This window comes from Hesperophylax consimilis, chromosome 29 (assembly GCF_061612785.1).
Source record: "Hesperophylax consimilis isolate HC1 chromosome 29, BYU_Hcon_1.0, whole genome shotgun sequence".
Taxonomy (NCBI): Eukaryota; Metazoa; Arthropoda; class Insecta; order Trichoptera; family Limnephilidae; genus Hesperophylax; species Hesperophylax consimilis.
In genome coordinates this window covers 8,845,874-8,858,851 of record NC_142864.1, presented here as the reverse complement: position 1 = coordinate 8,858,851, position 12,978 = coordinate 8,845,874, and the positions used below count along the sequence as shown (strand labels likewise).

The window sequence follows — 12,978 nt, the reverse complement described above, 5'->3', positions numbered from 1 at the left end:
TTGAAGTGTAAAACAATCATTAATGTGGTTAATCTCTTTATAAAGTTTCATGTCATCGGCAAACAGTAGAACGTTTATATCAGTAAATACATCAACAATGTCGTTTATGAATATTATAAACAAAATGGGCCCTAGATGAGAGCCTTGCGGCACTCCACTTGTCGCCATAAATTCGTATGAATTCGTGCAATTTTAATTAATTAATTAATTCAATTTTTATTCAAATGACGTATTACGCCTGGATCCCTAGAGCGCCATCAGATTAGAAATAGGGCGCTTAGAAGCTTTGGGAAAGCAGTGCAGGGAGGATATTAATAGGTGAAAGTGAATGGCAGAAGAAGTCGGGAAGTCCGAGGGACACATACTACAATTAACACTTAGATGGGGACATAGGTCACCTCAAGTGGTTCGCTACTTTTGGTGACTTAACAGGGATTGCCCGGGTTCATGGGGTGAGGTTTGTTCTGGTCTTGGCGGCGTATGGGTCACCAGATGCGTGGCGGGCCGGTTGGGGGAGATCCTTTGACCCTCTAGCTAGACATCGCAGTGATGGATTCATAAGTCACTACTGGACACACTGACCCCCAGATTTCTACCCACCCTTTATACCTGTTTCCTTCCTAGAACTTCCTGTCCTTCCTTTAGTTAAAACCCCGCATTCTGAATTTCTGCTGACATAATACATAACATACTTCCCTTGAACGAAAATGAAATGAAAAATACAGGGTTTTCCAATAAGAGGAGTTATTTTGATATTAAAAGAAACTTTTGCCGTAAAAGATCAATGGTTTCGTTGCTTGTGTGGCACGTAGCGCCGTTTTGTTGAAAGTAAACGTTGTCCAGATCAATACCATCCAATTTCGGCCATAAAAAATCATTAATCATCTCTCGGTAGTACAATCCATTCACCGTAACTGTTGCTCCAGCCTCATTTTTGAAAAAGTAAGGTCCAATGACTCCGCCGGACCATAAACCGCACCAAACAGTCACATGTTGAGGATAGAGAGGCTTTTCATCAATAACTCTTGGGTTTTCCGAGCTCCAGATGCGACAATTTTGCTTGTTGACAAAGCCACCGAGGTGGAAATGGACCTCATCACTCAAGATGATTTTTCAATGGAATTCTAATAATAAATAATAGTGAATTTTAAGAATTTCAATGCGTTGTTGAAGCGTGTATCGTTCCATTTTTATTAATGGCGTAGTTTCTACCTGTCAAATGTCATAAATTGACAGCTTCAAAAGTAACATCTACCGAAATAGTGGGCTATTCAAAATAACACCTCTTATTGGAAAACCCTGTATCTATAAGTGTGCTCCGAAAATTATAAAAACACATCTGGTTTTTATTTAACATGTTCAAGGTATGAAAAAATTAACACTTTTTCTTTATATGCTACCTCATGTAGATGTCAAGAGATTTGTGCTCTATTTAAAATAAGTTGTGTTTTATTTAATATTTTCACAACAGTCGCTTATGCCTATAAATAATTAATATATTTTTAATATTTATTTATTCGTATTTACATTTCTCCCTTTACATAGCACTAGGTTTTGCAAATCCGCACCTTTTTGTATCCCGCGGGTTTGCTGGATAGAATTTAGAAATCCTGCAGTTTTTGCGGGATTTTTAGGGGTATTAAATTGAAATAATGCCAACATTTCATAAACATTTTTTTGAAATTATTTGGATTCAACCATCTTTGGTACTAGTAATTATTACAAAAAAGATATTGAAATAACATACTAAGTAATCTTATTAAAAAAAAAAGATATTGGAAAGGTAACATACTAAGTAATGTTATTATTAGGGTCCGGCAGCGCGGTGGCTTTACCAGTGCTGTACTCAAGGGAAAAATAATTACCTACATATGAAACACTTATTTATAGACCGCAATCCGGTTTTAGTATGCCAGGAGTCAAGTATGTTGTCAACAATAACACTCTATTGACTTAATAAAAATAATTACATATTGAAAAGTTTTCTCGGAGAAGCCTATTAGAAATAACTTTCACACCTCTTATTAATATATCTTTATTTAATGCTTACCTGTTGTGAATACGAACAAAATGTACATTGTACATGATGCAGGATCAATTCATTTTGACGTCAACATTATTTTTATAATACAGTATAAGAATCCGTTCCATATTTTCTGGTGATAAATTATACCTATTTTCAAAAATCCACTTATAATATAGAAAATGATCGTTCAACATCGGTCAGCGGAGGAAATTAATACTCTTAATACTCGCATCTTCAAACAATAATTTAGCTTTCGCTATTGCCACAGCGTCCTTTTTTTTGAAACTACACTTTTTATTTTTTCGAAATGTTGATCATAGTCAGTAAACAGCAGCTTTGAGCCAAGTTCCCCAACGCGTTAATATCGGCTCTGGTGGTAGTGCAATATCTGGAATCATGGTTTTAAATATGTCTACTCTTGTTGGTGCTTTCAAAAATATTTTTTTAACACAGGAAATAAGATCATCCACTTTTTTATATTTATCCCGCACAGTTGAAGCGACTAGATTTAGTGAATGAGCCAAACAGGTAAAGTGTATCATATTGGGAAACACATCTTTAAGTTCGCGTCCGGCTTTTAGCATATAAGGGGCAGAGTCTGTTGTTAAAATTCAAAGTTTTTCCAAGTTATTAACTGCAGATTACTGCCACAAAAAAATTAAACTGTTTTTACAAAATCCTTTATGGTTTCGGCATTGGTTTTTGGTAAAACCTTGCTAGCAATCAAATATGACCGAGTTACAATGTCTCCTAGTGGTTTTACGACCGATTAGCTATATTGCGTCCAAACTTATCGGTCGTTTCATCAACTGTCGTCCATATATATGAATGTCCTAATTTTTTTCTGATATCGTTAATTTCACTACAAAACACTTTATAATACACTTTTCGGAGAGTAGATTCACTCGGAAGATCCATAGTCGAACATTTACAACACAAATATTTCTAGTTTTGTCCATGGAATATTACATATTAACATATTAAAAACATAGCTAAATCAAAACAGAACTTTGTTTTAGACTTATCATTTGGCTTCATTATCAAATGATTTCTGCTTGAAACGTGCTTAGTTACTGTATATTTTTTTAATTGTTAAAGAAATATCACACACTATGTAGAAGATACAGAGTTCTTTTTAAATTGGTTCACAATATTTACTAACTTAAGGCGATGCCATACGTAGTAATGCAAAATCATGTGTTTTTGGTTTGAAAATTTAGTCGCCTAGAAATGTTTCAGATGCTTTAATTAAATACTGCGAGTAGAATACATCTTGGCCTTTGAAATAATCGAGTATTTTATAAGTCTTTTTATAAGCCCAGAAAAAAATAATGTATAAAGCCTATGAAAACTGCTTTAAAGTTCAAAATCTCCTACTTACGAACCCATTTTCGGTTATGATTTTATTGTATAATGTGGCAAATTAAGTCATCTATAAAATGATCGAATAAAAATTAAATATTTATGCCTGAACATCTACAAAATAAAATAAAAGGCACTTTTTGGCCATGTTTTTGTCTTGCATAAATCAAAACAGGCGGATTGTGTTAAGCGGGAATTTAAACCTTATCGCCATCTACGTAAGGGTTGTTATTGATAGCGGCTCATTTTAAAATATTACACGACGTAGTGCATCGCCTTAAGAGGAACGGCTGTGCCGCCTTTTTTCTACAAAACTTATTTTTGGATTTGGCCAAATTACCCAAATGAATTTTATTTATTTTTTAAATCATAAAGTATAGCAAATAAATTAATATCTAGTATAGATAGTAAGAATTCATTTTTGTTATTATAAAAATAGCCAATTGACCTCTTACAGCCAGCGTATACTTAAGGATATGTTTAAAAAATCATTTTTTTAATTTTATCTGAATACCGCACCAGGGTCCCAACTGTTCCCAAACGTCTGGAACCAGTGACACTATGGCATTCCCAATTGGGGTATGTTTTGAGGCTGAAGGTAGTCGGGAGGGGAAGGAGGTGGGGTAGAGGAAGGTATGAGAGAACCTCGCTATTCAGATCTTGTTACCAAACCCGGCTAAAGCCATTTCCAGCAAGGTTTCATTTCTTAATGGTGGTCTTAAATCAGGCAATACTAAAAGTATCTTCCATTCTGGAACGTACTGCATGTATACTATATATTATTTTTAATTAATAAATTGTGAAATAAAACAAATTCATCAATTAAATTTACTTGCGCCTGCCGGAATTTGAACCCGCGACCTTCGGTTTGCTAGTCAAGAGCCTTACCCCTTGACCATGGGGGCCGTCAAGGAGTCTGAATACAACTAGCTATTATGGGGAAACTACATATTGTAGATTATATACTATTTTTATAAATACATTATCTATTAAGGCAGTACAATTATACATTAACCAACTTGAGTATAACTCTACGTTATGGTCTCCATTTTTCAACATTCATTCAGATAACATTGAAAAGATTCAACGGAATTCTAAGGTTTATAAATTATAAATTGCATATTTCTACACAAAACATAAATTACAATTACCTCTTGGATAAAATGTCACTATTGAAACTTTCAGAAAGAAGAATAAGCACAGATTTAATACTGTTACAAAGAATACTACATTTTAAACTTGACTGTCCCGAATTACTTCAATGTATCAATATCCATGTTCCCAAAAAATCATGCCGACATTTCTTACCTTTTTACTTCAATAACACCAGGACACTAGCTTACCAAAATTCTCCGATTCCGAGACTTCACAATCTCGGAAACAAATATTCTGATCTGGGTGATATATTTAATTTGAAAACTAATCAGTATAAATGTTGAATATTCTATCACTTTTATTCTTCTAGACACAAATAGACCTATGTACCCATATAACTTCTCCGCTTCTACTATTTTGTTTTGTTGAATCTTTTAAACTCAATTATATGCGTGAGGATTCATTTTTGCCATTATGTTTACATTCTTCTTTATTGTATTAATTTTTAAGTGTTTACTCTGATACAAAATGCTTGTATTTTTTTATAAAGAAAAGCCCACTAGGGCGTGTAATAAATAAATAAATAAAGTCATTATGAAAATAGTATTACCTGGCGCACACGGAAAATTTAGCGCCGCCATCAAGAAGTTAAAGAAGAAGAAGAAGTAAATTATTATAGCACTTTTTTTAACCTTTTGAACGCGTTAATTTGCTCCGTTTTATCTATACCCGTACGCGGTACATATTTTCAAATACCTATGCATGCAATTAAATGTCAAATTATAGCATTCTGGCATGATTTATTGGACTATATAGACAGAACAGATTATTCTCCACAATATGAAAACAAATCCTCGTGTGTCAACACTCTTAGATGTTTATAAAAACAAAAACATAAAATTTCACACAAAGACGTACTGTATCTTTTGAATGTGGTCCCGCCATTCACTCGGCGTCATAAATAAACCACTCTCGGTGTGTGTGTACTTAGGCCACTGGGTTTATAGACACAAGCGGGACACCATGATCACTTATCATTCTTAGTTATGAAAAGTTGTGAATGACAAACTAGTACTAACGCCATCCGTTGACAAAAATCTAAACTAAAGGACTAAAAGGCGCGAAGAGGCGCACTTGGTTATCGATCTTTTTTTATGAAATACAATTTTATTTTTGAGAAATTCTTGTAGATGTCAGCATCGTGATAGTTCTACAAATGTCCAAGTGAGCAAGAAATACATTTATGACGAAAGAGAGCGGGAATATCGGCCGTCAAAGTTGCCGTATCAACTGTTGATACAGCCGCGTGTGAGTATAGACTTTTTGCCGTAACAACAGTTGATACGGCCGCGTGCAAAGAGTTAAGGTGAATTGCCTAATACAAAAAAAAAAAAGTTTATGGTAATAATTTACTGCTTTTGCAGGTCGATATTTTAAATCACATGCAACTACGTGTTCCAGTGTAAATTGTTCATTTTTAAATTGAATTTAAACCCATGTTAATAAAAATAATAAAATTAGGATGATTTATATAGCGCCGATTTTATACAAAATCACCTCAAGGGCGCTGTACGTATATATATAATACACTTTTACAATGATCTACTAACTAAATATGGAGATAATAAACACTACCATACTTACCTGGTAGGTCACTTGAGATTAACACTTAATTAACATTAACTAATTGTTTATTAGCGAAATTTAGATACATCTTCTCAAAATAGTATAAAATGAAGTTGTTATTTGTGTCTGCCTGTTTGTGCGCTTAGTTCTTCTAAAATAAACAGATTTTGATAGCGGGTTTTCACTATCATTTAGAGAATTTCTTCCGGAAGGTTTATGTATACAGGGTGTATCGGCACGTACCCAACAAACTTTAACCAGCTATTCCTTAGCACATTTGGAGTAAAAAATGTTATGGGCACTTTGTTGTCCGGTAACATTTTTTTTTAATAAAAAATTCACTATTCATATTTTCACCACTTGTCACCACTGTTTTATCCTTTGTCAAAGTTTGAAAACCCATCTGGCAATATTTTATTCGAGTTTCGTTGAATAATATACGTACGTACCTACATTAGCGCGCTTTTACGTTCACGACTCAAAGGAGGAGTCTGCCTCTATAGTCGAGCTGACGTCAACTGTGTGCGACTATTGAGTCTGGAAAACTCCAGATTCGACGTAATGTGGGTGCGCGTCAATCTTGCCAGTACGGCAAGATTCTACGCATGTCTATACCGCTCCCCGAACCATAGCGAATCAGACACTTCCGAGCTCTTCAAACATTTGAGCGATACTATTGATGATCTCTTGCCCCGCTACCCTTCGGCCGAGTTTGTTGTTCTGGGGGACTTCAATGTTCATAATGAACCATGGTTGAAGTTCTCAGGCCCAACGGACTCGGCTGGCCGACAGGCGGAATCCTTTGCCATTTGCTACGGATTAGAGCAATTAGTTCAGGAGCCTACAAGGGTTCCTGATGTCCAGACTCACCGCTCCAATCTGTTAGACCTATTCTTAACTACTGTGCCACACGGTTATAAGATTGACGTCACAGCGCCTCTGGGATCATCTGACCACTGCCTAGTGACGACATCAATCCCTGTTAGCCTCAGACCAACCAATGAGAGACTGAGGAGAAAAGTGTGGCACTATAGGTCAGCAGATTGGTTCGGTATGCGGGCCCATTTCAACGCTTTTCCGTGGTCAGCTGTTTGTTTTCGGACTTCGGACCCTTCAAGATGTGCCCAGGAGATTGGTGAAGTCATCAAATCGGCGATGGATGGCTTCATACAATCGACTACTAAAGAAACTGGTGTGGGCTCAAAGCCGTGGTTCAGTCGACAATGCTCCGAAGCAGTTCGACGAAAAAACGCGGCTTACCGAGCCTACAACACATCTCGAACGCCCGAAAGCAGATCAGCATACAACAATTCGGCAAAGGAATGCAAGAGAATCATTAATAGGTCAAAATTCGAACACGACCTGCAGATCAGCAAAAAGCTGGCTGCCTGCCCGCATGGCAGCAGAGCATTCTGGTCGCTTGCGGGCTCAATAGGTCGAAATTTTTGCAAACCCAGTTTGCCACCTCTTACCAGACCTGACGGCTCACTAGCAAACACCGCCACCGAAAAGGCTAACTTATTAGGGAAAATGTTTGCGGAAAACTCGACCCTCGACGACGGGGGTGCTGTTCCGCCGTCGGTTCCTCACTGCGGCTTCTATATGAAAAAGCTGAGGATCCGGCATCGGGATGTACTCCACGTCATACGGGGGCTCGATGTTAACAAAGCTAGTGGACCTGATGGAATACCTGCCCTGGTATTGCAGAGGTGTGCTGCGGAAATAGTTCCGGTTTTGACAAAGCTCTTCAAAATGTCCCTGAAGTGTGGCACTGTGCCCTCTGGTTGGAAAAAAGCGGTAATTCACCCTATTCCCAAGAAAGGTGACCGCTCCAACCCGGCCAACTACCGCCCCATAGCGATCACATCAGTTCTGTCCAAAGTGATGGAACGTGTGATCAACGACAAACTGCTCACATACCTCGAGAAGAACAAAATTATCAACGACCGTCAATACGGATTCCGGCGGAACCGCTCGTGCGGTGATCTTCTCGCGTATGTGACGCATGTTTGGGGGCGGTGCCTGGAACGTCACGGTGAGACCCAAACGGTCGCACTAGACATATCCAAGGCCTTTGACCGGGTCTGGCACCGAGGACTTGTCAACAAATTGCATTCTTACGGACTTCCCGCATCCCTGTGTACGTGGATTGCTGACTTTTTAAAGGATAGGTCGATTCAGGCGGTTGCTGACGGTTTCACCTCTTCCTCGCACTCCATAAATGCTGGCGTCCCACAGGGATCGGTTCTGTCTCCGACTTTGTTTTTGTTGCACATCAATGACCTTTTGACATGTGCACCGATTCATTGTTATGCGGATGACAGTACAGTTCATGATAGCTTTTTGTTTGATAAGCCCCCAAAGGGCACACAAACTCCAACGGCTCGGAGGGCTTTGAAGCAGAGAATGGACGGTTATCTCGAGAGTATTTCCTCCTGGGGTAAAAATAATCTCGTCGAATTTAATGTTTCAAAGACCCAATCCTGTCTGATTACGTCTAAAAGGGATCCAAATGATAATCTAGTCTCCTTCAACGGAAGCAATCTTCCGAACAGGCCTTCCATTGATATGCTTGGTGTAACTATAAGTGACCAGCTCAGGTACGGGGGCTCCATCGAAGCCAGAGTAAAGTTGGCCTCTCAGAAGCTGGGCGTACTGTACAGGGCCCGCAGATACTTTAATAGTACACAACTGCTCACCCTGTACAAATCGCAAGTGCGCCCTACGGTCGAATTTGGCAGCCATCTCTGGTCTGGAGCCCCTAAATACCTGAAAAAAACCCTTAACTCTGTGCAGAAACGGGCGGTCCGTTTGATAGATTCCCCAATCTTAACAAACGGACTGCAATCTTTAGAGCACAGGCGTCAGGTAGGTATGCTGTCCTTGTTCTATCGGTATTACAATGGAAGATGCTCTGAGGAACTAGCGTCATTGATCCCTTCGGCACCGGTGCGTAGTCGGGATACACGCCAAACGCGCGCCCAACATTTGTACACAGTTGACACTTGTCACATGAGAACGGGTCGCTTCTACGATTCGTTCTTAAGTTCAACAGCTCGGCTGTGGAACGAACTGCCGGCCTCTGTGTTTCCTCCCTCCTACAACATGGGACTCTTCAAGACCCATGTTCACTCCTTCCTCTCCACAAAAAGACCCTCCACACAGCATCCCCAAAGATGAAATAGGCCCTAAGGGAAATTATTTTCTTCAGGGCCTCCTGTGTGGAGTAAATATAAAAAAAAAAAAAACAACAAAATGGCATGGCACCATTCGTCTCATTTTTAGCTATTATTATTTAGTGTGTATGAAAAAGCGAACACGCTTTTTGACACACTTGCTAATAACAGCTGTTGAACACGAGAAACAATGCCAATGACAGTGACGGAGTGTGGATTTTTTTATCATTTTTTGTTTTTTATTAAAAAAAATGTTACCGGACAGCAAAGTGCCCATAACATTTTTTACTCCAAATGTGCTAAGGAATAGCTGGTTAAAGTTTGTCAGGTTAGTGCCGATACACCCTGTATAATACATGCATATTATATTTATAGAAATTAGAGAAAAGTCAAGCAACATGTCAACCAGTAATATATAAAAATTCAGCCTGGGTATGTTTGATTTTGCAAAACTCGAAAAGCAGTCGACCGATATTGCTGAAAATTTCAAAGTTTGTTCTTATTAGTGCCAGGAGTGTTCAGAGAGTGGTTTGAATGGTAGACAAAGTCGGAGACGCCCGCGGAATACTTACCGCAATATCTCTGCACCAAAATAAGTTACGTAGTCAAATTAAAATCTATGTAATGTAGTTTTTTTAACAGTAACATTATTGTATACATTCCAATGACTCCGCCGGACCATAAACCGCACCAAACAGTCACACGTTGAGGATAGAGAGGCTTTTCAACAATAACTCTTGGGTTTTCCGAGACCCAGATGTGACAATTTTGCTTCTTGACGAAGCCACCGAGGTGGAAATGGGCCTCATCACTCAAGATGATTTGCATTTGATTCACTCAAGTGAATTTTAATAATTTTAATGCGTTGTTGAAGCGTGTATCGTTCCATTTTTATTAATGGCGTAGTTTCTACTTGTCAAATGTCAAAGTTAAAGTTAAAGAGTCATGGTGAATGGTGGAATAAGTCGGAGACGCCCCAGAAAGACATTAGCAATAGTAATGCATTGTGGGGTCCACAATGCATTACTATTGTTACCTATCATATTCTAGTAGTAAAATAGGATTTTCTGTTACAGTAACATCACAGACATAGGAATTAATAGACGAGAAGATAATGGCGAGGGGTAAAATCAACTGTTGAAGAACGAAGGGAGTGAAGCTGACTGTGATTCGTCAATAAATCAATCTGACAGTAAATAGGCATCTCGCATTATAATATCACCATTTACTTCTTAAAAGTAAAATCTGCTTTTGAATGAATAGACATTTTTACATGGGAGCGCAAATTACTCGCCACGTTATGAACTAATTTGCGAAGTCCAAATTCGGCAAAGTAAATTTCTTCTGTTTGCAGAGTCGTAGTTAGTTTCAGAGTATTTAGTTAAGACACTTTTACAAATGTTTCATAATTTACTTACCCCAGTAAACAACGACGAGCACACTTGAGAATCGCTACATTGTGATGTGATAGTATATGTTTCTAAAACTGATCCATATAATACGGTGTGAATAAGCTTAAAATAATGCTTACTTATGGAATGTAATACGACAATTGGGTTTATTCTCTTTTTCACATCTATTTTTACAAGTTTTCATATCACAAGTCAACATTTTGCCGTGTTATTTCGTAAAATGAACCGATGATGCCTCGACCATAGTTCGCACAAGAATGATGACGTCACGTTTTCAAATTTCACTTGAGGCCATACGCGAGCCCAGCCGGCTCCAATGGAACCGGTATGGGGAGTGGGGATAATACGCTTTTAATCACTTAGGGCAGGTCTACTAATATTCATATGTCTATGAGTAACATGAAACATTACTGACCTAACCTTTCCTGACATAGGTTAATCAATCATCTATTACTTTGCTATCAGGTCAATACTCAACAAGTATTTTTATGAGGTTAGGATAGGGGTATGGTAACTAATTTCAGGGTTCATGTTCTTAACTCTTGACAGGCCAAGATGCCAAACAAAATGTCTGTAACCAAGTGGGTCTTCCGACTACCCCATGATCTCTTATGGGCTTTTAAACTATAGAAATCCCAATTATTAATGGTAACTCGTGTATTTGCGCAGGAATACGTAAAATACTAAAATGATATGTCAAGTATTTAAGCTAATATAAGGAGGATGGTAATTTTGGGTACTACCTACTTCCCCACTTGGCTGCGGGATAGTTAAAACTACTACTCCCACATTTATTACCTAATTTACAAAAGTAACAATTACAAAATAAATATAAACCTCCGTGGACACTCAAAAAAAATTACCAAAACGCCTTTTGCATCTAATCCTAGAAAACACTTCCTTGCAAATAGAGTAGTGGATGCTTGGAACAAACTCCCACAACATGTCATCGATGCAACAAATATAAATCAATTCAAAGCTCTATTGGATTCACATTTGGAGAGAAGAAAGGACTTAGTTCAAACTTAAAACAACTCAATTACTGTCAAACTTGTTGTGAAATCATATATGAACGCATCAGCAGAATGCTGCCTGCTCATTACATAATAATAATAAAATGCCAACTTACAGCTAAAGTATTAATTCTAGTTCAATTCTTCACGCACAAACCATCTAAGCATACCTTTCATAATCTTACTCTGCACTTACATTAGGCTTGCATTCTTTCCAATCATAACTATAATAAAATTGTATAATTTTGAACTAACCGTTTAATTTTATTTTTTCCAGTTCCTTCAGCGCCGCACAACCTAACCTACAAAAAGATTACTTCGTCCGAAGTCTACCTCACATGGGCTAAGCCCTCGGGGGTCCACCATCAACCCTCCCAACCGCACCACGAGCCCCGGCTGTCAGCCGATCACCCGTCCAAATCCAACATCCTCGATATCACCTCTGGCGACATCCTCGCCAACCGAGACAGCACCCTAATTGGTGTGTTGAAAGACACTCCGAAGCACCACGGATACGTGTCACGCCTCGTCAAACGTGACTCAGATTCGACTGAAGACGAGGCTTTTACAATTAATGGAAAAAAGTTTGCAGAAAAATATCCGATAGATGGTGGTGATGCGGCTGTACCGATTTATGAACCGTGGCGTTCGGACCGTGAGCGTTACTTCCGACGTAGAAAGCGGCGCCGCGACACAATCACAACGACTGTCGAAACCCCCACAACAATTGTCGCGAATGACGTAACGCAAGTTGTTAAAACTGGCGAAGTTCCTGCAAATTCAAAACCTGACAGTAGCGAAGATGGCACTGTCGGTGTGACGGAGAAAGTTGAAGGTTCAGTGGCGAACCTGGGGGAGGTGAGCACGGATTTTGAGGGACAATTCATTAACTATGTGCTGTTTTACGAGGAAGGTTTGCCGGGCGGTGTGGCTGATTCGTGGAAAGGGGGCTTCGCCGATAACCCCCCGCAGCGGCCGGCGAAGGTTAAGGAGATTGTGCTGGCACATCAGGACGGACGAGACGGCGTTAAAGGGGTTAAGTTTACCCTCAGGGGTTTAAGTGAGTATTTATTTTTTTTCATCTAAATGTTTAAAATTGCTTTTGAAAAATGTAAGGGCTTAAAAAAATATATATACTCATATAGATCAACAAATGCTGTTTCTGAATATGTAAGTTTTATTATATATAGAATTACTCATTTAAACATTAATAAAACACCATCTCATTAAAACACACCGTTTGGTTGGTACGACTGAATGAACTGGTT

General features: G+C 38.6%; 1 protein-coding gene across 1 annotated transcript in view; it reads left to right on the top strand.

Moving 5' to 3' along the window:
• Positions 1-12,978, top strand: part of LOC149409853 (uncharacterized) — a 79,425-nt gene that overhangs the window by 13,994 nt on the left and 52,453 nt on the right. The window contains exon 2 of the mRNA XM_089649090.1: positions 11,988-12,770. Coding sequence (XP_089505216.1) covers positions 11,988-12,770 — 783 coding nt within the window. The remainder of the gene's footprint in view (positions 1-11,987; positions 12,771-12,978) is intronic.